Source organism: Dipodomys ordii, unplaced genomic scaffold (genome assembly GCF_000151885.1).
Source record: "Dipodomys ordii isolate 6190 unplaced genomic scaffold, Dord_2.0 Scaffold47, whole genome shotgun sequence".
NCBI classification, from domain to species: domain Eukaryota; kingdom Metazoa; phylum Chordata; class Mammalia; order Rodentia; family Heteromyidae; genus Dipodomys; species Dipodomys ordii.
In genome coordinates this window covers 2,591,309-2,616,541 of record NW_012267263.1, presented here as the reverse complement: position 1 = coordinate 2,616,541, position 25,233 = coordinate 2,591,309, and the positions used below count along the sequence as shown (strand labels likewise).

The 25,233-nt window shown below is 50.6% G+C and overlaps 1 protein-coding gene across 1 annotated transcript in view; it reads right to left on the bottom strand.

The window, feature by feature from the left end:
• Kcnip3 (Kv channel interacting protein 3, calsenilin) overlaps nt 1-22,262 on the bottom strand; it is an 82,582-nt gene extending 60,320 nt beyond the window's left edge. The window contains exons 1-2 of the mRNA XM_013019883.1: nt 22,110-22,262; nt 7,686-7,851 (exon numbers count right to left, since the gene is read on the bottom strand). Coding sequence (XP_012875337.1) covers nt 7,686-7,851; nt 22,110-22,124 — 181 coding nt within the window. The 5' untranslated portion in view covers nt 22,125-22,262. The remainder of the gene's footprint in view (nt 1-7,685; nt 7,852-22,109) is intronic.
• Between the last annotated feature and the right edge of the window lie 2,971 nt (nt 22,263-25,233).

The following is a 25,233-nucleotide window of genomic DNA, read 5'->3' as shown; positions in this document are numbered from 1 at the left end:
GGGGGGGGGGGGGGGGAAGGTTTCCCCAGTCAGGGAGGAGGCAGGAAATGGGGCCAGGACAGTGGAGCTAATGTGCACAAGGCCAGGCAGACAGGGGACTCCCTGAGAGTCTCCCATCCCTCTCTCGCAGCCAGGAGATCTGGGTCTGTGCACATAAAGAGGAGGCCAATCTCTCCCTACCCCCCCACTGCACATGCGCGCGCGCGCGCGCGCACACACACACACACACACACACACACACTTCTTCCTTTTCACCTCCCACCCCCTACTCACAACTTGGGGAGCCCTAGCTTGGCCTTTGCTGCCTATAGGTCACTGTGAGGCAAGGCAGGACTCCAAGAAGTGGGGGTGGGGGTAGCCTTTCCAGTCTTCCTATCCAACAGCTGCTTCCCCTGCCATCCCTGCCCCAGATGATGGCCCAGTGCCCAGCCCCAGCCCCACCTCAGCAATGTATCCCTCACCTCGAGCCAGGTTCCCGGAGATGAAACGGAAGAAGAAGGTGATGATGTTGCCCAGGTGCTTTCTGCAGCCTTGTGGGCACTCCTGGAGTCTCAGGCCAGGAGCTTCGCTGTGTCCAGCCATCCCCCCACTCACTTCCTCTACTCTCCTGCCTGACGCTCAGCGCCTTTTGTTGTTCTAGAACTTTCCTCCTCACACCCACTTCAGTCTTGCTTCTCTGTGTCTCTGGGTCAGAGTCTCTTCTGACTCTCTTGTCTGTCTTTAGGCCTTTCTAGCCTCGTCTCTTTATTCCTTTCCAGGACTAGCTGTCCCTTGACACCCAGCTCAGGCCCTCCAGAGTGGCCAAGGGGCTGCCCTTGGGATAGCCTTTTCCTGCGCCTTGCTCCTCAGCCTCCAGGACCCAGAAGTTCACTGTCAGTAAGGGTGGTGGATGGCTGGGGGCTGGGAGGGGAAGGGCATTGCTTCTGAGTTCCCAGCATCTAGGGGAGGGAGGAGGTGGCACTCTTGTGACTTTCAGCTCTGGGTGTGATCTCACTGCAAAGGGGCCATTCTGGAGCTCATTCTGGAGCTGGAAGCAGCCTACTCCCTCCCAGCTCCTGCCCACCTCCTGGGAGAGTAGGGGTAGAGCTGGCTTTTAGCTTCCACTTGACCTCTGACCTCTAATTGCTGACCTGGCACCTCAGCCCATGGAGTAGCTTTGTGGGGCGGATAAGGGGAGGTAATAAGAGGTCCCTCTGAGGAGGTGGACCTGACCAAGTGTGTGACCAGGGCAGGAACTGAGGCCCCTCACCATTTACTGGGCTACTGTGTGCTGGACAGCTTGCTGATGTCCCTTGGCCACTATGTAGGCTTCTAGTAATCCAAACAGTCCTCAAGCTACAAGAATGCTCATCCTATACTCCTCTTCTGGCTTTTCCCCTATAGAATTCAAATTCTGCTGGAAGTGAAAATGTACCCAAGTTAAAAAAATCTATCATTCCTTCTCCTTCCTTATCAATAAATAGAAATCTTCTAGAGATTTTTTTACATAAGCACTACCACTTTTCCCTTCTACCACATTTCTCCTTCCTTTTGCTTAGAATTAGACCATAATGGCTGGAAACAAAGCAATCACTTGGTAACTCTGAAGGAAAAGGCAAAGGAACCAAACTGCCAAACTGCTGCCAGCACTTCTAGTCCAGATAAGGTCACTGTTTCTTGAGGTTTCTGTTACATGCAAGTGCAGCCAAGTCAAAATGTCCCTTCCAAATAAAAAAGAGGAAATGCTATGCCATACAACCTCTGCCAGTCAAAGAAGGTGCAGTGTTGGGTGGGCCTGCTTGTGTGCCATGAGGTACTTAGCTGCCTGAAGCTTTTTACTGAATGCAATCAATAGGCAAAGGCTAGGGACACGCAGCTCTTCCCTGGGACCTAATAACCCAGTGCATTCAGTGATGTACAATGCTTCTTGGATAAGTTTGCAATGCTCTGGGGTGGGGGCCATGTAGGTACTGACAGGAGAATCCCATGATCTCTCTGGCTGTGAGCCAAGCCATATTTTTTCAGCAAAGATCTCTTCTTTTGGCTCTGGGAGAAGTCATCTTTTCTAGCAAAGTGCATTGCTTCCTTTCTGTCAATCTTGTGATAATTGTTTTTCTGAAAAGTTTCTGCTTTTGGCAGGTGGGTTGGCCCTTGTGGATTATCCTGTTAAGATAACATCTACATGTAAAGAGAGGAAAAGAGGGCTGGGAAGGTGGCTCAGTGGTAAAGTGCTTGCCTTGCATGCATGAGGCCCTAGGTTCGATTCCTCAGCACCACATAAGAAAAAAGAAAAAAGCCAGAAGTGGGGCTATGGCTCAAGTGGTAGAGCGCTAGCCTTGAGCTGAAGAGCTGAGGGACAGCGCCAAGGCCCAGAGTTCAGGCCCCACAACTGGAACAAAAAAGAGGAAAAGAAGAAATGCTCTGGGACAAGAAAGAATTTTTGAAGGTAAGGTTTTTGTCCTCACTGGTTGTTCCAAAATAGGATTAAGATCCACCTCAAGATTGTTCAAGAAAGTAGAAGTGGGTGTGAGGATGTTTTGAGATTGCTTGTGTATAGTTAATCTTATCTTAAAATCTTTTAATGGTCACTTTTCTCTCTTCAAATTAGCCCATCAGATTGTGAACCTGAGCTTGGGCAATCCAAGCAGAAGGAGGGCCTGCTTCATTAGGGGTAAAAAGGGAGCAGCCTACCTGTTCTGTGTGCTTGCTTGCCAGATTTTCGGCTGATGGACCACCCTTTTGGAGAAGTAAACTTTGCCTTGCAAGTACCTTTTGAGTTGGTGTCCTTATTTCTACACAACAGGCCAATATTCAGAGCCATATCTAATAGCTCACTCCTGAGCTGTCATAGAGGTATAGGGATTGTGGATTCAAAGTGGGTGTGAGCCCCTAGCTACCAATGAGGACTTGAGCATCCATGTCTCACCTTGGCCAAGGGGCCTATATACAACTCTCCATCATTGTCCAGATGTGTGATGGCAGAGCTGGAACCAGAGATCCAGGAGACACAATCAAGCTCCCAAACACCTGCCACATTGCCCCTTCCTCAACCATGGGGAAACCCTGGAAATCTTTTGAGAAGGCTATAAAAATTACACAAGGTAGCCAGGTGCTGATGGCTCATGCCTGTAATCCTAGCTACTCAGGAGGCTGAGGATCTGAGGATCAGGGTTCAAAGCCAGCCCAGGCAGGAAAGTCCATGAGACTCTTATCTCCAATTAACCACCAGAAAACCAGAAGTGGTGCTGTGGCTCAGGTGGTAGAGCACTCGCCTTGAGCTGAAAAGCTCAGGGAAAGCACTCAGGCCCAGAGTTCAAGCCCCACGACCAACAACACAACAAAAAATTACACAAGGTTTAGAATCAGAGGGTCAAGAAATGTTTGCCCTAATTCCAAGCAGACACTGGAGTCCTTCAGAGGAATGGCAGTGGAGAAGGGACCATCTTCCTGGTGAGCAGAACACTGCATATCTGGTGGCCAGGGCCATGTAGCCTGGAAGGAGATAGGGCAGAGGAACATGCTCTTGTGGACCACGGGTGGTAGTTAAGCATTGGTTCAGCGATCAGGAGGTAGAATGGACAAGACTGGAGGAGGGGTGACAAGGAACTGAGAGATGCTTGGCAGGTGGCCATCCAGCACCTGCTTTTAAACAAAGTGCCATTTATCTCAGCTGACTGAGAGAAGAATGTCCCTTAGGCTGCTGAGCTGGCTGCAGCAGGCTTCTGGTAACCAGCCAGCCACCAGGTGGCAGGTCAGCTCCCTGTAGCCTCTCAGGGAAAGAGCCACATCCATCCTTGCTGAGCTGACTGCTATTTGGACTCTTGCCTGCCTGTCCTAATACTGCCAACACCACCACACATGGTGTCCCACACTGCTGTTACTGACCAAAGGCAGTAACAGAGTGGCCAAAGGCCAGTGCTTTCACACCTTCCATCCTTACTCTGTTACCAACCCACAGGACTGTAGAGGAACCACAGAAAAGGCTGTGATATTCAGGCACTGTTTTGTCAGACACTGGAAATGTTATAAAATATGCCATTTCCCTTCCAGTCAAAGAATGACCCAGAGACCAGAGAAGGGGGAAAAAAAGCAAACACACACACACACACACACACACACACAGCATTTTTGCCTTCGTTTAGGGTGTTGTTTTTTTTTTTTGTTGGTCCAGGGGCTTGAACTCTGGGCCTGGGCACTGTCCCTCAGCTCTTCAGCTCTACTACTGGAGCCATAGTACCACTTCTGGTTTTCTGGTGGTTAATTGGAGATAAGAATCTCACAGACTTTCCTGCCTGGACTGGCTTTGAACTGTGATCCTCAGATCTCAGCCTCCTGAGTAGCTAGGATTGCAGGCGTGAGCCACTGGTGCCAGGCTGGATTTGTTGTTGTTTGCTTTTTGTTTGTTTGTAGTCCTGGGCTTTGAACACAGAACCTCATTTTCAAGTCAGGCACTCTACTACTTAGACTGCACTCTTAACAGTGTTTTAGCCTCTTGGAAAATTCTCTAATACTTTGGAGAACTTAGATACCAGACTTTTCCAAAGGAAAGATACCAATCAGTGAATCTATTAAGCTGAGCATGATGACCTCTATTGCTGTCTTCCTCCCACCCCTACCCTCCCCCCACCTGAAAGATGGTTTGGGTTACTCCCCAGGGACTCTGGAATGGACTAAAGATGGTCAAATCCATGCCACAGCACCAGGGACAGAGAGTTTTTCGCCTTCCCCTTCAGTATATGCTGGCCTAACATTTATTCCAAACCCCAGAACAAAATAGGAGTGACATTGGGACAATTTTGGAGCCCAGGCTCCAAAATTGTCCTCAATCTTAATACAGAGCGGGACTTGAGAAGCAGGTCTGGTGGCTTTAGCCACACCCCCAGAGAGTCATCCTGCCAGTTAGGCCCTTAGATGCTGGGAGACAGGTGGAGCAAGCCGGAGTTCCAGGTGTGGATCATTGAGAAAAGGGTCCCTGAGCTTCTGGGCTGAGGATGGGTGCTTCTGCCCTCTGCTTCTCTTCTCCTGGGCCTGCTCATCTTAGAGGCCATTCTGATTTCTACTCCTTCATAACTCAGTTACCCACCTCTGCCCCCAGGCACAGCTGAACTGGAACAACCCTCTACTCTCTAGGTCCCTGAATCCCACCTACTCCATATTGAGGTCCCAGTTTATCAGCTTTAGGGACACCAGTTTGAGCCTTAGATTCTACTCTCAGCCATCCCAGACATGTGTCTCTCTTTGGCCTTGCTCCCACTGAACGGAAAAACCCTAACAACAAGGGCGCAGTGTCTGGGCTGCCCAACCATCACAGGCACTGAGTGCAGGACACTGCTGCCGGCCTTGCTGGGAGAGGATGGAGAGTCACTGAATGGAACCCATTGTTCCCTGCACCCAAGTCCTTGGCTTCCAAAGAGCAGAAAGTCTCCTCAGCTGTGCACAGGGTAGCATTTCACATGTACACAAAGCCCCATAGGGCTGCACTGGATAGGTCTCCCTGAAGGATATGCACAGGATGTATTAGACCTGAGAAGAGGACAGAAGTTACACCCAAAGAAGACAAGGGCACAGAGGGTTCTTAGTTTCTCAGTCTATGGGGTCCCTGAGAGGCACTTCACAGGGGGCGTACCCTGAGTAGGTGAAGGGGGGGACCTTCCCCAGACAATTCTCAAGGGTCTTGCTGAGCTCTATGATCTCTTCTAGTGCCTATGAACTCTTAATATAGACTCTAAACAGGCTGATGAGATTTCCAATGCTTACTTCTGTCCTTGGTATCTGTTTGCAGTACCTGGTGTGGGGGTACTGGAATAGGTCCATCCCAGCAAATACACAGGCTGGATGGGACTGCCCTGCACCCATGCAGTTCTGGCCCTACCCTCTACGGCCTTTGACAAGAGCCCCACCCTCGTGGGAAAGCCACATCCTCTGAGCTGGGCGGAGCAGACTGGTGTGCTGCTTCTTATATTGTGAACGTATCTGCCTGGCTGGCTTTTCTCCCTGTCCTTCACACTCTGCACAGCTGCTACTGTCCCAGGTGCAAAGAAAGGCTCAGCCAGGAGAAATACTAGCTCCAGCCCTCCTGAGCTTACTGCCTGCCAGACAGAGAGACACAGAGGTAAGGCTGGGTGTCTGTGGGATCTACAAGAGGAAAAGCAGAGCTCGGCTCCAGTGTCCCCTTGAAATACTCAGGAAGACTCAGGCCGGGAGCAACTCTGAGTTTCAGGGAACACAAAGCTGTGGATCTGAGTCCCTTAGACATAGTCAGAGGCCACAGCAGAAGTTGTGGCTCCTATTTGCTCTGGGTTCTCAACCCTGATAGAAAATGCAAGATATTCCCATCCTGCTCCAGAGCGCATAGAGATGTGTCATCATGTGTTGGCCACCAGCATTCCTATCTTCTTTTCCAGAGAAATTTGGGGCTTATAAGGACCCCCATATATACTCATGTGCTAGGTTTCAGGGACATGGAAAAGATTTGGAGACAGGTATCAACCAAAACTGACAGAGAAGCAGATGAGCCATTGCAGATAAAGATGGGGTCTTGCCACATAGTGGTCCTGTCACCTCATGGGGTATGTCACACATGGGCCATTAAGGTGGCTGACAGTCACTGTGCCCTCTGCCCTGCCCAGCCCTCTGTGCATGCATGACCCTCATAAAGCCTGGGATGCTGAGGGTGCTTGTTCTCTAGACAAGGAGACAGAGGCTCCTGGAAATCCCCGGCAGCCAGCATCCGAGACAATAAATAAGATGCAGCTCTCAAGGTCAAGGATGCATTATATAAAAGAAACAGACTTTTCGGCATGCCTTGTGAGTGAGCCTGAGTGTGTGTGGCAGAGGGGCATGTATAGATTGTGTATGGCATGCTAAGATGGGAGAGTGTGCCCAAGTGCATGGTAGGCATGTATGGGTGTGAATGTGAGGCGTGTACACATGTGAGTGTGAGATCCTGGGGGCCATATGAGCCCATCTCCTCATCTCTTGCTCTCTCATCAAAGATGGTCAACATCAAATATACCCACCAACAAGCAGGGCAGTTATTGCTGCCAAATTCCTCATGAGCAACTCCAGAAGGCCGGGGTCCTGACCACACCATGGTGCACTGGGCAGGACCCCGGAAGGACTACAGGCCTGGCATGCATCATTGCCCATCTTTCACTGTGCCTGGAGAGTGGGCAGAGAGGCTTTCCCCTTTTTGTGCCAAGACTGGGGCACAAACTCTGTATCTTAGCTTTTTCAGCTCAAGGCTGAAAAAAGCTACCCCTTGAGCCACAGCTCCACTTCTGGCTTTGTGTTGGTTAATTAGAGATAAGAGTTCCTTAGATTTGTCTGTCTAGGCTGGCTTCAAAACCCAATCCTCAGATCTTAGCCTTCCAAGTAACTAGGATTATAGGCGTGAGTCACTGGTAGCTGGTTCAGAGCTCCCTTTTAATAGAGGATGTAGAAAGGGTACATGAACTGCCCCAAGTGACCCAGCAGCTGAGTGCTAAGCAGTGCAGAGCCTTCTGAAGCCTGGCTCTGCTCTCCCACTACCCACCGGAGCTCAGAACCTTGAACATGGAACAAGTACTCCGAAGGAGACGGATGTGGCTAAATGCAGACATATCTCCACCAGAGACAGCAGCAGCTTGGCCAAGACTGGGCCCCAGAAAGGTCAGAGTTCAGAGCAGATCCCCCACTTGCTCTCTTGACCTGTTCCCCAGTCTTACCTGAGCCCTGAGGGGCAGTACTGGACAGGATCCACTTGACCAAGCAGCACCGCATCAGGGCCTGGCGCGTGAGCCGAGGCCTCTGCCACTTGACACCCTCCTTCTTGCTCAGTGGTAGACGTCCGGGTTCCCCCAAGAGGCTGCCATCAGATGCCTTCATCGCCTCCTGGAGTAGGAACAGGTAGAATATTCCTGAGTCCCTGGAGAGGACCTCCAGTTTGTCTCAGGTATCCTGACATCTTGGGCAAAGTCATCTCTTCTCTGCTAGGCCAGTTTTGTCTGGAGAACAAGGTCTATGACTCCTGTGACCTCCTGCTCCCCCCCCCCACTGCCACCTGCCAGCCCTCCACAGGTCTCTTCCTCTCTGCACTCTAGTCCTGGTGTGGGATTGGGACCTGGAAGGAGACAGGGCCATGGAGGTCCCAAGTAGCAAAGCCAGGAGTGAACTCAGACTTTTGCATTAACGCCCCCACCCTGGCACAGGCCAGGCTTTCAGAGGTGGGTGGTCCCTTAGAGCCCACAGCCCAAACTTCTCACTTGATTGAAGTTCAGAGAGGGGGGAGCAAATCCACACAGGTCATACAATAGAGGTGAGTTTTCCCCCACCCTTTGTCTCCCAGGGACACTGCCCTTTTTTCTTTCTTTCTTTCTTTCTTTCTTTCTTTCTTTCTTTCTTTCTTTCTTTCTTTCTTTCTTTCTTTCTTTCTTTCTTTCTTTCCTTCCTTCCTGCCTTCCTGCCTTCCTTCCTTCCTCCCTGCCATCCCCCCTCCCCCTTTCCTGGTCTCTTTCCTAGGGCTTGAATTCTGGGCCTGGGTGCTGAGCCACAGCTCCACCTCCAGCTTTTTGGAGGATAACTGGAGAGAGTCTCACAGGCTGGGAAGGTGGCTCAGTGGTAGAATGCTTGCCTTGCATGCATGAGGCCCTAGGTTTGATTCCTCAGCACCACATAAGCAGGAAAATAAAGCCAGAGTGGTGTTGTGGTTCAAGTGGTAGAGCACTAGCCTTGAGGTAAAGAGCTGAGAGACAGTGTCCAGGCCCAGAGTTTAGGCCCACTACCAGATCCCCCCCAAAAAAAGAGTCTCATAGACTTCCCTGCCTGAGCTGTCCTCAAACCTCAGTCCTCAGATCTCAGCCTCTCAAGTAGCTAGGATAGTAGGCATGAGTGCCTGGCTCCAGGACCCTCATTCTGCCTGAGATTTTACTTAGAGGTAAGCAGGTGATAAATGAAAGGCTGTCTAACCATCCAGAAGCCATGCATCGATGGAACATACCACCTAAGCTGTGCAATGACCTGAAGAAACAACTCAAATGACCAACAGGAGCAATCCTGGAGGAGGGAGGGAGCCTGGATGGTTATGAAGAGATGATAGGGCTTGAGTTTGAGCCAGTATGAATCAGGAAAGTACAGCCTGTGGTCATGGCAAAGAGGAATCAGAGTAGGGAGGTTGTTTTCTTATAAAAATTCTGGCTCAGAACTGCCTACCATCTTCAGTACTCAGTTGGTGGCAGGTGTGCCCTTGCCATCCAAAGTGGGCTCTCTGGGCATCTGTCACATTTGATTTGCTGCCTTTATACCCTACCTCACAGCACCCCTGCACAGGCAGCTATGGGACAGATGTGTCCAGGCAATTGCATCATGAGAGGTTAGCTTCTTAGCCAGCAGAGGAGGCCACCCGAGTATTGTGTTTGGGATATCCTTCCAGGATCATGGGAGTTTTGTGTGCATTACATTTACATAGTTCTGGAAAGTGTTCAGTTGTTCAGAGAAAGAAACAGACAGATATGCCATGGGTGGTTTCTGAAGAGCTGACATGGCAAAACCACGTGGGTGTTCGAGGGATAGGAATTTAAACAGAAAGGGAATGGGCTTCAGGGAGTCTAGGCCAATTCCAGCCCTCTAGAAGGGACAAAAAGCTGGGAGCAGGGGTAAGGGTGGGGGTAAGAGTGGTAAGGAACAGTCAGGACAACCGGAATAGAATGATGAGAAAAGACTGCTACTGCTGAGCAGCCCATGTCCTATCCCAGAGTTGCAGGCCTGGGAGCTCTACTGCCGCATAGGACTCCTGCCCCAGGAACTGGGAGGCTACTGCAAGGCCATCTTTGTGAAGTTCTTGGATTAGGGTCAAAATCAAAACTCTGGTTGCACTCGCTCCCTGGCTGCAAGGGGAATGGGAAAGCAAGTATCTGGCTCTTTCTTCCTGCCTGCTGCAAGAAGGGGCTGTGCATTGAGACCAAAGAAGGTCTTAGGAGATACTCTTAGGAGAGGAACAGAAAGACACAATACCTATGTGCATCTGATCATACAAAATAGCATGTGTTGAAATGAACTCCAGGAAATGGAAACAGGAGGCTTTTTCTTTTTGCTGTTTTTGTCTTCTTTGTTCTGTTTGTTCATTTATATAGCTTTGGGAGTATAAGGGGAGGCATGGAAATGGATGTGAACAAAAGCAGCAATGGTACTCACTAGACACTATGTTGACAATGAACTATACAACTGTAGGTGAGGAGGGGAGGGGAAAACTGGGAGAGAGTGAGGAAAGGGGTGACATTGTCCAAAAAGAAATGTACTCTTTACTTGACTTATGTATCTGTAACCCCTCTAGGTACATCACCTTTATAATAATCATTTTTTAAGGATAAAAATAAGTGTGCGTGTGTGTGTGTGTGTGTGTGTAAAAGAGACCAAAAGATCACCTCCCTAAACCGTGGAAGCATTCTCTGCATCCTGCAGGCTCTGGTTACCTATAGAAACCTCCAGATGCTTCCCCATCATGTTCTGACTATTCAGCCAGTCCTTCCTGGTCAGCTCTTGGTGAAGTGGCTGCTAGACAGGACAGTGTCTCGGCACCTTATCTTGCTTTCAGGTTTCCCAGCCAGGTCCCAGCTTCTAGTCCTTGACTCAGTTGTCACCCCATATCCCTAACACATATCTTCAGCAACATCCCCATTCCTTCCCCTTCTCTAAGGCTGGCCTAGAGGTGAGAGACATCATTGGGGCCCTGAGTCGCAGCAAGGGTAGGACAGACCACCGTAATGGACAGAAGTGGGGAAATCTGAGGGTCAGGGATCAGGGCGCTGAGAGGGTACAACACACTTTATACACACACACGTGCACACACACGCGCATACGCCCTGCCCTGCCTGGTCAGAGAGGCATCTTCTCCATTATTAAAGATCTTATTCAGAAGAGAAATGGCTTCAATGAATAAATCTGTATTTGGGTCAAGGAGGGGACAGGAGTAAGATGGGTAGCTGGTGCTTCATTATTTTATGAATTCTTAGCTGAAGGCTCATCTTGAAAGCTGAGGAGAAATGGAGTGGGTTTGAACCCCAGAACCTGTGCTGGATAGTGGGCTTTCTGTGTGGAGCCCTAGCTTAGACCTGAGGACTCTCTCACACAGCCCTAGACCCAGGCTCTGGTGTGGGGTGGAGAGAGCAATTGCTTCCATCCCACAGTGGGTCAATCTGCCTGAAGAGGCTGGAGTGAGGCCCACAGGGCTGGCAGAGACCCCCTGCTTATCTTGTTGTCTTGACAGCTCCATGAGGTGGGCAATTGTACCTACCCTATTTGACAGATAAGGATATTAATCCCGTGAAATGTTTTGGGACATACCAGGGACAGGCTCCCTGTCATCTTGTGATTGCAACACTGGAGCAGGCTTGGCTACAGGCTTCCAAAGTGGCTATTCATAGGGCTTGGAAAGAGGTCTTCCCAGTTGAGGGACAGATCTCCAAGATCCTTGACTTTATCTCCTTAAAGTAACTGTTTATGAATGTCCTGATGCTGGGCTGGGTGAAGGTGTCCTCATGGCCTTCTCCCTGGTGGAAAGCAAGGGTGGTAGGGTGTTGGGGCTTGTGAGCTGGGTTCCTTGGCCATCTGTGAGTCCCTCGGGCAATGTCTGTGACCTTCTCCCTATTAAGGTAGTGGTGAGCTCCAAAGCAAAGGGAGAGAAGGGTGGCAGAAGGGCTCAGCCTGTCCACACAGCCACGCAGAAAGGGAAGCCCGTGGCATTGGGTCCATCAGACTGTGGGGGAGGGCATGAGGAGAGAGGGTGACTGCGGGTCATCCTCATGAATATTTGACACTTGTCTGTCTGGGAGAGGGTCTGATGGAACTGCTGAGGAATGCTAAATAGCCACTCCAGGCACCTCCTCCTGACTCCAAGGCTTTCAGGCACTGAGGGGAGGGAGTCTGAATGGTGACCCCTAGAGCCCCCTTACTCTGCAGAGCCTCTATGCTGGGATGTGACAGAATCAAGGAATGCTGGGACAACATAGAGCCTCAGACATAAATTAAGTCCCCTGCCTTGGAACCCTAACTGCTCCCTGTCACATTTCCAATCAAATCCATCTTGCCACTTCCATCTCGCTCTTATCATCTTGTTCCCACATAATTGCCTGGGGCTCTGCTGCTCCCTGCACTGGACACTTGTCCCCTTGATGCTCAGGGCTCCACTCAGGCATCAGGCACTGGGAGCCCCCCCCCAATTGAAGTCATCCCATGTACCTCTTTCTTAGCACCTGCTGTAGCTCTTCACAGCACATGTCATTTTAAAAAACAAAAACAAACAAAAAACATAGCCCATTATTCTGCTCTCCAGTGCATTTTCTCTGTCCCTTCTGCCCCTAAGAAGATCAGTCCTGTGGGATCATGTGTGTCAACTTCTCGCCTGACAGAGCCTGACATCTAAGAGACCCATCACACCCCAAAGTGCAGAAAAGAATAGCAAGCCACTCAGGAAGAACGAGGGTAAAACACGTGTGTCGACTTCTCAGCAAAGGGGACATAGAAATGTCAAGTAAGGTCTTGAAAAGATGCCTATCACTATTATCCACCAGGGAAATGCAAGTGAAAATCACCTGTGAACCACATTTGACAACACCAAATGCCAGCAAGGATGTGGAGAAACTGGGCCACTACCCCGTCCCTGCCCATACCACTGTGGGGGTGTAGAATGCTTGGCCACTCCAGAGAACGGTTGGCAGGTTCTTAGCAAAATAAACATATAGCTTCCATGCAACCCAGCAACGGCATCACCGGGCATTTGTCCCAGAGAGATGAAAAAGCTTATACATGAATGTTCATCGCAACTGTATTTGTAAGAGCCCTAATCTGGAGACATGCAGATGCCCTTTCAGTGTATTAATGAATGGTTAACCAAAGAGTGGTCCATCCATATGATAGAACTTTCCCTACAAGAGCTATTGACATACACCACAGCCTGAATGAACCCCAGAACATCCTGCTGACTGAAAAAAGCCAATCCCAAAAGGTTACACGCTGTATGGTTCTATTTATATAACATTTTGAGATGACATTTTGAGATGACAGCATTTTGAGATGACAGCATTTTGAAAATGGAAAAGAGATTAGAAGGCCAGAGTTAAGGACAGAGGAGAGGCAGAGGTAGGGAGGAAGGCATGGCTGTAAAGAAGACCTTTGCAGGATGGAAGTGTTATTTACCGTGACTGTAGTGATGGCTATACATGTGATAGAATCATATAGCAAGCCAGGTTACAGGCTCATGTCTGTAATCTCAGCTACTCAGGAGGCTGAGATCTGAGCCCATGGTTAGAAGCCAGCTTTGGCAGCAAAGTCCTTGTGACTCTTATCACTAGTTAACCAGAAAAAAAAAAACCAGAAGTGTAGTTATGGATCAAACAGTAGAGTGTTAACCTTGAGCAAAAAAGCTCAGGCCCAGGCCCTGAGTCAAAGTCCCAGTGTATGTGCATATGTGCACACTCACAAATTTACAAAATGAAAGAGAAAAAAAAGGCAAATGTACACACAAGGCCCTCAGTAAATATTCATGAATGACTGAATGAAAGCTCCCACTGTTATCTGTTCCTGACTTCTCTCCTGTTCCTGCCTGATGCCTGCAACATTGTCAGGAGTGATGGAGTCACCACTGTCCACAGCCTCAGGACATGGCCAAAGGAGGATGGCAAAGACTAATGAAAGCAAAGGATGTAGGCTCTGGGGTCCCAGGCAATGCCTGGTGCATACTCAACCGTGTGGGTGTTCTGAGCCCTGTCCCAGATATGGTCCTAGGGATCAATAGCCCCCAGAGAGGTTCACAATACTCCCTCAAGGGCAGAGGCTGCAGGTGGCCTGTGGGGCCATTCTGTGTGAATCACTGCAGAGCTGGGACGCAGAGTGCCTGCGCACGCCATCAGGCCAGGGGCAGGTCTCAGCCTCCTTCCAAGTTCCCCTGGCCTATGGGCGTAAGAAAGAGACAGAAAATGTGCCCCTCGTAGGGTGCCCATTCCACATGCTGTACTGAGTTTAATAGTAAGAAAGTACTCACATCAAACCCCAAATTTGGAGGTTCCTCGGAATAACCCTAATCATCCACCTGAACCTAATCCTGTAACAGGCTCTTCCTCAATCCTCTCATGACACCCCTGGGATCCCCATGATGTGTGTTGTCCCTTGCTGCACAATAGGAACAACCCTAGTTTGTTCAGCATCAGGTGTATGGGGTGGGGTAGGGAATAGGACAGCGGTCACTGGCTCCACGGCAGTGCTCCTCAAGCTCTCCAGAACCCTCCCTTGCGCAGAAGTGTGGCCCCTCCCTTGTGCAGAAGTGTGGCCTCAGCCCTAAGCCTTAGCAAGTGACATATGGCAAGTGAGAACTCACTGCTGCTGTTTCCATGACATTGTTGTGTTGCCAGACACCTCAGAGACTGCTCTGGGCTTTCCATGTACACTACTGACGTAAAGATTCCATCTTTAAGGGATTTAAATTTATAAATAAAATTCCATAGAAGGAATTACTTTTCAAAATGTGAAGGCTGGGGATGAGGCTCAGTGGTAGAGTGCTTGCCTAGCCGGGGTGGGGCCCTGGGTTCTATCTCTAGCACCAATGGATTAATTCAATAAGTGCTAGTTCATTTAAAGAAAAAATAAACAATCACATAGTTGGAGGCAGACAAGGCAACAAAGATGCGGGTAGCTGTTCTCATCTGAATGTGATTTGTTCTGAAGCAGTCTAATCCTAAAGTTGTATGGTAATAGTATTGAGGACAGAAATGTAATTGGATTATGATATTTACAGAACCTCTAGAAGTGGTTAGATTTGGTCTGTAGAGCAGAGGCTCTGCGATTGAGTCTTACTGACTTTATAAGGAGGAGGGAACCAAGCCCTGGTGGCTCTCACCTGTAATCCTAGCTACTCAGTAGGTTGAAATTTAATGCTCAAGGTTCAAAGCCAGCCCAGACAGAAAAGTCTGCGAAACATTTATGTCCAACGAACCAGCAAAAAGCTGGAAGTGGAGATGTGGCTTAAGTTGTAGAGCACTACCCTTGAGTGAAAATTCTAAGGGAGAGCCTGTGGCTGTGAGTTCAAGCCTTAATACACACACACACACACACACACACACACCACACACACACACACACAGATCTCTATACCTCTCACCATGGTGTGATGCCAAAAGGCTTCCTTGCCAAAGATGCTGTACCACTATCTCCCCTCAAAACTAAATAAACCTGTTTTCTTTCTGGAAAATGGAGCACAGAGCTGCAAAAGCTTATTTCTGAGTGGTGTCACACAGTGGTCACTCCCCACATGCGGCCATTGAGCATATGACTGTCCAAACTGAGACGCACCATTTGTGCAGATAAACTTGCAGCTTTATGTTCTAGAACATTTGATATTTACTCTCAAGAGTGTTAAATAGTTCATAACTGATGTTGAAAAGATAATACATTGGGTTACATACAATTTATTATCCTAATAATAAAAAATAACTTCCCATTTTTTGCTGTCTTTAATGGACCTCTGGGAATATTTTAAATGGCACCTGTACATTGTCTTGTGTTTCCCCTGATAGCCCTGTTCTAGAAGGTTCTCACACCTATCAGCCAGATAGTGTGGGCAGCTTTCTCCCTCAGGGCACATCTTGCCCTCTACCCTTGCTGCTCTCTCTTACCTAGGTCCCAGCTAATAGTTGCTCTAGAAAGCTGACCCAATGCCAATGAAGCAGAGGGACAACTGAGGCGTGTCCTAAGTCTAGGAGAGGTCAGGTGGCTGAGTTCGGCAGAGGCAGTAGAACTGGGGTAGAGCTGTAGTGTGCCAGTCATTTCAGATCCCTTTGCTGTGGGCAGCGATGGAAGAGCAAGGTGGCACCCCAGTTACTGAGAAACCTGTCCTCACAGAGAGGACAAGAGGCAAGCTGCCCCTCATGACTCTACCTTCCCTGACAGAAATACAACCCCGTCAGGGTTCTCATCATACTCAGGGAGAAGTCTGATTATGGCCCAGACAGCTCACTTCATGGCTTTCCAACAGGTTCTCCTAAAAGGCTAAGCCACCAAAAAGCAGCGGCCCCTGATCTAAGATCATGGCCCATCTGGTGAGTCAGGACACTTGGGTGCACCAAGGTTACCCTTGAGCAACTTTAGCCCATCATGGCTGAAGACAACCCCAAAGAGTACAGCAAAGAAAGCTGGGCAGAGACATGTGGCAGGCTGGTGCAAGGGAGTGGGGAAGTGGCCATGGCTGGAGTCTGTACAATGTCTGGCAAGCCTCTATTAAAATACCCAGACTGGCCGGGTGCTGGTGGCTCACACCTGTAATCCTAGCAACCCAGGAGGCTAAGAGCTGAGGATTTCAGTTCCAAGGTAGCCCAGGCAGGAAAGTCCAGGAAACTCTCTCTCTCTCCCTCTTTCCCTCTCTCCCTCTCTCTCTTTCTCTCTCTCTTCCTTTCTCCCCCTCTCTCTCCCTCTTCCTCTCTCCCTTTCTCCCCACCCCTCTCTCCCTCTCTCTCTCTGTCTCTCTGTCTCTCTCTTTTGTTGATTGTGGGGCTTGAACTCTGAGCCTGGACACTGTCAAGGCTAGCACTCTACCACTTCAGCCACAGTGCCACTTCTGGTTTTCTGGTGATTAATTGGAGATAAGAGTCTCATGGACTTTCCTTGCCCGGGCTAGCTTTCAACTGCAATCCTCAGATCTCAGCCTCCAGAGTAGCTAGGATTACAGATGTGAGCCACCAGTGCCCAGCTTCCATAAAACTCTTATCTCCAATTAAACACTTAAAAATGCCAGGAATGGAGCTGTTATTCAAGTGGTAGAGCACTAGCCTTGAGTCAAAGAACACAGCGACAGCACCCTGGCCATGAGTTCAAGCCCTAGACTGGCAAGGGCAGAGGATCCAGGCTAGTTCCTAGGAGGAAGTGCCTCGTAGCATCCCCAGATAATGGATGGGAAACAGGGCTGCCAGGATGTACCAGATGCTGGTGTAATGGCCATGCTTTGCTTGAGGTGTGATGAGGGCAGGTGGGAAATTTGGGCTGGCCAGCATTATAGTTATGACCCTCTCAGAGCTTCAGTGTCCTCATCTGCAAATGGCCTCATAAGGTTAGGAGAGGGGAGGAATTCAAAGGTCCTGACAGGAGATGATCACTGTTCTTCACTCTAATTTAGGTCCTGAGACAGGACCTTGTTGCCAGTGCTGGGGTAAAGACAAGCCAGAGGCTTATAGGGATTGTCTAGGTGGCTGATCTCAGCTGGCTGCCCATCAGAGTCACCTAGGAGATTCCCCGAGGCTCTGCCTGTCTCGGGAGGGGGAGTGGCACATTTGCTTGTTTCAGGACTATTTTTATGCCTCTCCTAACTGGATTTGGAAGTGCAGCTAAGACTTAGAGTGCTGATCCCACCAGAGAGAAAATTTTGGACCTTGTCTGTAGGAAGAGAAAGGGTTCCAGGTTCTCAACCCCCTTCCCTTCCAGGACAGCTTCCCTGAGACCAGAGCCTGAGTCAGCTAGGAATATCCCAGAAAGATCAGATGTGGAATTGATCTGTTATCTCCCCCTCCTCCCCCCCCCCCCTCCCCCGCCACTCTCCACCCCTCCCCCACCTATCTACAGGGACTTCCTTGGAGCAGGCTTCCTCACACAGCACCCATTTGTTGTCATTCTCTCTATTTCCATCACTGGGGACAGATGGCAAGAAGTAGGAGGGGGGTTATTGTGCAGGCCCCCAGGGGTTGGGGAGTCTGAGTTTTTCATCCACTTTTGGGTAGGGCCAGGTAGCTCATCTTGTGATCAGATACACACACACACACACACACACACTCATGTGCGCATGTGTGCCTAGGTCTCACCCATCAGAGCTCTGGAGCCGAAGAATGAGAACTGGACTGTCCTAGCCCTGTGTCAGGTGGTGCAGAATTACCCAGGACTCAGGTCCTCTGCCTTTGATGAGGAGAATGTCCCACTAACCCAGGGGTTGACTTGAGCTGCCCACTGTTCACAGCCTGAGTCAGGTGTCTTTCCTAGGCTCCACTCAGTAACCAGAAGTTACAAACATTCATATGTCCACCATTTATGGATGAACATGGACTGATTGAAGATCTTAGTCCTCTAGGAGGTTAGTGGTATTTCCCTTAGTAAGAGGAGGCAAACACAGCACAGAGGAGCTAAGTAAGTTGTTTGAGGACACACAACAAAATGGATGAAGGGGCTGTGGCAGAGCCCAGCACTATCTGATTAAGAGCCAGGACTAACAGCTAAGCTGGTGCAGCCATGAGTCCTCCCCAGCCACTTCCTCCTGACAGAGATCTTCAGCACCAAATGGTGAGGGTAGGAGTACAGTGAGGGGCTAGTTGGTTTTTGTGTATGAGTATGAGCTGCAAGGTACCCCATTATGATATTGCTAGCCACCAACTGGTCAGCACAGGCTCTGAGCCCAGCTAAAACCTGTAAAGAGGCTGTAAGAATATCTTCTGCCCAGATGGAGAGGATAAGGCCCAGAGTGAGGCACAGTATGGGCTGAATTGGTCTGCCTGTGCTGTTTCTCTGTGTTCCCATCCTCAGAGAGGATCTTACACAGATCTAGACATAGGCATGGCACCAGTGGCTATTCATGACCAGTGGGGTCAGGGGGACTCAGATCTGCTCCTGAGATCGCCCACTGTCCATGTGCTAGAGACAGAAGAGTTGGTAAGGGTGACAGGAGGGCTGGAGCCAGGCCAGCAGAGTCCAGCAGCTGCTCTGCTTCACTAAGTGTGGGTCAGGAAGCTGACAGATTGCAGAGGAGGCTGGGCTAGCTGAGATGTGGGACAGGCCCCTCACACTGTCCTCCAGAGTCTACTCAGCTCCCCCTTGTTTCTCTCCCTGTCACATGACACCTCTGTGGTATTCTCAAATGTGGGCTGATCACAGCTGACAGATGCACCTGTTCAGGGAAACATCAGTCAGCTGGGGCTGCTTGCTGGCGGGGGCAGCACAGTGAGTCACTCATACCTCACCCTCTTCCTGCTTGGGTCTGGGCCCCCAGTCAAAGCACATGTGCTTTCCTCTCCCTCTTCTTCCTTTGCTTTGGAAAGTGAACAGTACCCCTCTCCCTTGCAGATGCCATAGCTGTTCCTGGGGACTCCTACCAGGGAGATCTGGAGGTCTAGCAAAGTAGGGTGCTCAAATCAGCAAAGCACCACTCCACTCTTGTGGAAGCTGTCATGGCAAAAGGAGGCTTCATACCTCGGGATCTGCAGCCCAGAGAGAGGAGACAGTAGTTCAGTCATGTGACAAATGCAAGAGGTGTGTCTGGGGTGGAGGCCCATTTTTGTCATTTATACTAGTCAGTTCAGAAGGTTTAACAGGCCATACAAAGATCCAGAGCTAGGCCCCAGGGCTGGAATGAAGCACCTCCTTTCTGCCTGGGGAAAGGTAGGCACCTTCCCCTGTAGTCTTCTCTGAAAACCCCTCTAGAAACCTGGGCTGTGGAGTCAGACAGAGCAGGAGATACAGCAGGCTTCCAGTCCCAGCTACAACACTGGACGCAATCTCAAATCCACCTGTCTTCTTACCTCTAGAGAGGGGACAGTACCAGGAGCTGCCTTGTGTCTACATGAGGCCCCAGGCAGATAATCCTCAAGGGCTCCTGATATCCTCCAGACTGTCTTCCCTCATCTGGCCAAACTGGACTCTCAATACTATCTTTGCAAACAGGAAGCAAATTGGGGCTCACTTCTCATCAGTGTCCTGAAAGAAGGTTGGAAACCAAGCTAGAGAGATTCCTAGCTGCCCTAAAGTCAGCACACCCTGAAGCCCCAGGCATGGCCCACACCCACTACAGGGGAGCCCAGCTTCCTGTCTGTCCTAGCCTTCTAAGTGCTTGTGGGAGGCCTGGTGCTGCGGCCAGCCACCTACCCCAGTCTCAGGGCTGGTTCCTAGGGTTGAGTGAGGTTAGTGAATGGATGACTGGGGAGTGTGGGGAGAAGCCAGGGGTGGAACTGGAGGCAACCACTGGCCTTGACAGTGACAAGTATGAATAGCCCTCAGCCCCAGGCAGGAAGATTATATTTCCAAACCTCCCATGGGTGAGGAGCCAGTAGAGCCTCCCCTAGGACCATTGTCCCTACCAGTCTCAGTCCTTTCAGGTGTGGTGTCCACTCCTGTCCCTGGCTGGGTTAGACACTTCCAGAAAGCCACTTACAGGCCTAAGGATGTAAGATTAGCCAGGGTCCGGAAGGCAGAGGTAGAAGTAGAGGTAGAGATAGAAGTAGAAGTAGAGGTCAGAGGAATGTCACAATGGTCATGACTTGGCCACATGCACCTGCAGGACTTGGGTCACTGACCATGCCCATCTGGCAGGGGTAGTGGTAGCCAAGCTCCCAGGGTGACCTCTAGAACTTAGGGCCAGAAGAGGAGAAGCAAGGTAAGGGGAGCTGTCTCTGGCTGTGGACATGTGTGCACATGTGTGCAGCCTGACTGGAGAAATCCCTGCCTGCTTGAATGGACACACAGGCTCACAAGAAGAGTTCTGAAGCCTATAGATGTCCACAACCTGTGCAGCACATGGCATGTGTGATGTGAGAGAGCATTGCATACGCCTGGGACACAGTGCTAAGTTTCTCTGTCTATTCCCTGTCTGCCTGGCAGTTTCTGGGGACACTGGACTACATGCCCACCATTATAAAGGGAAGTGAAGTTTACAATGAGCCCTGCCACTGTGCGCAAAGAGCTTTGTGTTATCCCTCTGCTGCTCCTCCTGACACTGCTGAATTATGGACCAGACAGAGCAGGGGCAGCCCAGGTTCAGGGGCAGCATGGCCCAAAGCCCTCTCTGGACTGTATGTTCTCACAGGTGAAAGAGAGGCAGGAAGCCAAGTGCTAGAGTCTCATGCCTGTAATCCTAACTACTCAAGAGGCTGAGATCTGAGGATCATGGTTCAAAGCTAGCCTGGCAGGAAAGTCCATGACACTCTGATCTCTAATGAACCAACCAATAAAAGTGGGAAGTGGAGGAGTGTTTAAGTGGTAGAGTGGCAGCTTTGAGAGAAAAAGCTGATAGTGCCGAGGTCCTGAGTTCAAGACCCAGGACTAGTATGAGAGAGAGACAGACAGACAGACAGACATACAGAAGCAGAACCCATCTCTTGAGAGGAGAGACTGCAAGGTGTCTAATTCACAAGATTCTGATTTCATTTAGATCCTTTTGCTCTTCTTTCTTTCTCCTCCTTGCTGTCCCCATGTGCTGGCTGGAACTCCAGCAGCCATGTTGGACCTTAAGGTAACCTCGTGGATGGAAGCCAGTGAAACAGATGGATCTTGAGTCCTACTGATGGGGGTGGGATCTCCATGCCTGCCGTATATTGCCTTCCTCTGAACTGCTGCACATGTTAAAAAAAACACAACTGACCTGTTCCAACAACTATATTTGGGGTGTTTAGTTATAAGCAGCCAAATCTAATCCTGGTGCTTCTTCATTTTTCCAAAGCTCGCCTATCATGGATAGAAGCTGCTTACAGGACACCAGGCCACTTTCTGACGGTCTGTTCTGGCTTAAGGGACAAATTATCTTGCCCTCATTTTTTCTCATTTCATTCTCCTTTATCTTTCCCCTCCCCTCATCACTGTTTCTCCAACTCTATGCCAGATATTGTTCCTGCTTCCTCCCTTTCCAACCTCCCAACAGCGGCATAGAGAGGGGAACTATTGTGTGTCCTTGTTAAGGTCTCAAGAGGACATTATTTAATTAGTTGATTGCTTGAAAGATGCAGACATTGGCCAGTATCCAAGCACATGATACCTCCTCTCGGAGTTCCCCTCTCCCTGTGACCCTTCTAGTCATGGGCTCCAGGTTCAGGAGTGACTGATCTGGCCCTTGCCCCAGGGACTGAACTACAGGACCAGCACAGAGCTGACTTCAAATCTCTTCTTGGCCCAGTTTGTTTTTCATGAACACCCAAAGCCTCTTGCATTCATCCATGGAGGGGGGGGTCCCTCAGGAAGGAATCTACCTTCCCCAGCTAGGGTACCCCAACACTCACTTTCCCAAAATCCACCCTTTATAAGGGACAGCAGGGGATAGGGTCAAAGGGAAAGTACCACAACCACAATGAGGAGGAGTCCAGGACAATACCCAGAGCCCCATTGCCTTCCACCCACCCCCCAGCACCCCAGCCACACCAGCCTACCTTGGCCCGATGCATCCTGGTCACTAAATGGGACTGTCACCGACCTCCCTGCTTTGCAGTGCAAGCGAGCTGGACTGCCCAGCCTGGCTGCCAGCTGCCTCATGTTTGCTGGGACCCAGACGCAATTGTCACCGCGCTTCTCCTCCGCCCCCTGCCCACCCCTTCCACCCTCCCTCCCTCCCTAGTGGCTTCTAGCTCCGCCCCTCCAGCTCTGTCTCCTCTCCTCTCCCTCTCCCTTCCCCCTCCCCCCTCCTCTCTCTCTCTCTCTCTCTCTCTCTCTCTCTCTCTCTTGTGGACATGCACACACACATATGCATATGCAAAGCTGCCTTGCATCTTTTCAATCCCAACCCTCTCCCAGGCTTTCTCTACAGGGTTCCCAATCCTGGCCTCTTAGCCAGTTCAGTAGCCTGTCTAATGCTCTAGGCTCTTCCCTGCTCTAACACACACACACACACAAGGGTCACTGGGAAAGATGAGGGGTGGGGGGCATATTCCTGCCTCCATGTCTTCCCCACACAAGGTGGTGTGACCCTCAGATACCTGAAGGCTGAACTTGGGACACTTATCCCTGGCATGGGAGTGTCCTCACTAGAGACACTGTTCTGCTGTGACTTTACAGATGGGGGCTTGCTGTCCAGAGAGAGTGGAATCCCCTGGGGCTACATCACTAGGGTGATACCTGGGTCCCTGCAATGTCAGACATTGCAGTGTGGGGGGGGGTTGCTTCTCCAGAGCATGAGCTATTGACTCTTCTTCCTGTCATTTCTTCCTGGCTCTGAGTTGGGACCACATTCAGGTAGCTGAGGGACCACACTAGATCTCGGGGAGGGCGCGGAGGGAGATGGCAGAAGCGGGCAAGAGCCCTGGGCAACTCTGGGAAGGGGCTCTTCCTGCCTCTAGGGAGGACAGGCTCCTGGGAATTTTCTTAGCCCTTAGGGAAATCACCTAGGAGCCAAGTTTCCCTTTTTGGTGCCCCGAGGAGCCAGCCTGTGCCAGTGGTTCCCATGGAAACAGAGCCCTGAACCACCCCCTCCTTTACAGCAGGCACAGAAGCACTTGTGCGCTCCCCCCACTCCCATTTTTGAGCCTTCCAATTAGCTCTAGTTCTCTGGGGAAGAAAAGGGTCAGGTCCATGGGCTCACTGAAGTAAAGACTGTCCCCAGAGGGGATAACAGCCCAGGCGTCTGGCCACTAGGACTAGTGTAGGCCTCACACTGGGCAGGGACCCAGAGCTAAACTCTTTGGGAGCCCATCCACCTTTTAGGCTGGGGTCAGCCATTTTCCTCTACTCTGAGCAAGCTTTTACAGGAGAGATGTGCTAAGCATTTTGAGTTTTCCTAGTGGCCTTGGAGAAAAGTGTCATTATCTCATTCACTGAGGGTGAACCCCAGAAAAGTTAAAGAACCTGCCCAAATCATCAGCCACAGTGACAAAGCCACCACACAAGAGCAGTTCCTTTCATTCCAAAGGGAGCTGTGTGAGTGTCCCACTGGCCAGCTACACATCTACATGTAGCTCAGGCATCAGTGTAGAACTTATCTAGGTGCACTTATTTGTGGCCTGGCCTGGAGCTGGGGCAGAGCACCCCAACCCCCAACCCCCAAGTCATTGCCTCTTCTGGAAAGCCACCAAGTCCCTGCTTGGCACCTTTACTGGTTTTCCACTCCTCAGAGATGCTTTCCCCAGAATGAAGACCAGGCCACATGCCATACTTTCCCCTGCTGCACCCAGCAGGCCCTGGGGCTTTGGGGAGCCTTCAGTGTGGCCCTCACGTGGGAGGGTATCACCCACAAAACAAAGAGAGATGGCTACGTGTACCCCTGCCAGGACCTCTGCTTCACCCTTGATCACCCTCATCTCTTTCTTCCTTCAGTCCCCTCCGGCTTTGCTTTTCAGGGCCTTAGGTAGTTCCACGGGTCCCTTGGAACCTCTGGAGAGCACAGGAATGAGAAAAGGTGGAAGCAGGGCATCTTGCTGTGATTCAGAGAGTGGCAAAGTTCCCCCCAGAACACAGTCTTTGGAGTTTCCAAAGAGGCCCTGGAGGTATGTGGGACCCAACACGCCTGTTAAGACAGGCTGCAGGAGTCCCGTGTGGGGTTAGGGCAAGCTTTTTGGCTTGATGGGTTTCAGCTGCAGCTGGCAGGAAGCTTGGAAAAGGAAAAACGGGGAGGGGGGGGGTAATGTCAAGTCCGGACAAAGGCAGAGTTTGTTTGCTAAGTGACAGATTTGAAGAGGCAGTGCTGAGCTCTTTAAGGCAGCCCAGGTCCTTATTTTCTTCTTATCTGGGTAGGGGGTTCATGCTGCTCCCATCCATAAATCTTGAGGTCTTTTGGATCATCTTTGACTTCTGCTCCTGACCCACTCCACTTCAGGCCCAAGGTCTGAAATTTCTCCTCCCATACCTCTCCTCCCCGAACTGACACTGTGCAGCTCCTAGCCCCGTGTCTTTTCCGTAGGCCCCCCCTTTTTTGGGGGGGTCCGGTCGTGGGGCCTGAACTCTGGGCCTGGGCGCTGTAACTCAGCTCTTCAGCCCAGGGCTAGCGCTCTACCGCTTGAGCCACATCACCACTCCCGGCTTTTTTTCTTTTTGCTTATGTGGTGCTGAGGAATAGAACCCAGGGCCTCAGGCATGCAAGGCAAGCGCTCTACCACTGAGCCACCTTCCCAGCCCTGTCCCCCCCTTTTTTATTGTCAGTCGTGGGGCTTGAACTCTGGGCCTGGGTGCTGCAGCTCAAGGCTAGCACTCTACTACTTGAGCCACAGTGCCACTTCTGGTTTTCTGGTGGGAATTAGAGATAAGAGTCTTACAGGCTTTCCTGCCTGGGCTGGCTTTGAACTGCGATCCTCAGATCTCAGCCTCCTGAGTAGCTAGGATGACAGGGCTGAGCCCCTGGCACCTGGCTTAGGCCCGCTTCTTTTGTTGGGCTCTGACTGAGAGCTGAGAGATGGGAGTAGAGGAGAAATGCTCTTGAGACCTTCACCCGCTCCCCAACCCCTGGTCCGTGAGCAAGTCCCCTCTGCATGGAAGTCCTACCCACTATATATAGCTTTCTCTTTTCAGGAGCTTGAAAAATGTCTGTGGTCTCAAAAAAGCCATCCTCTGGAGGCTGCAAAACTCAGA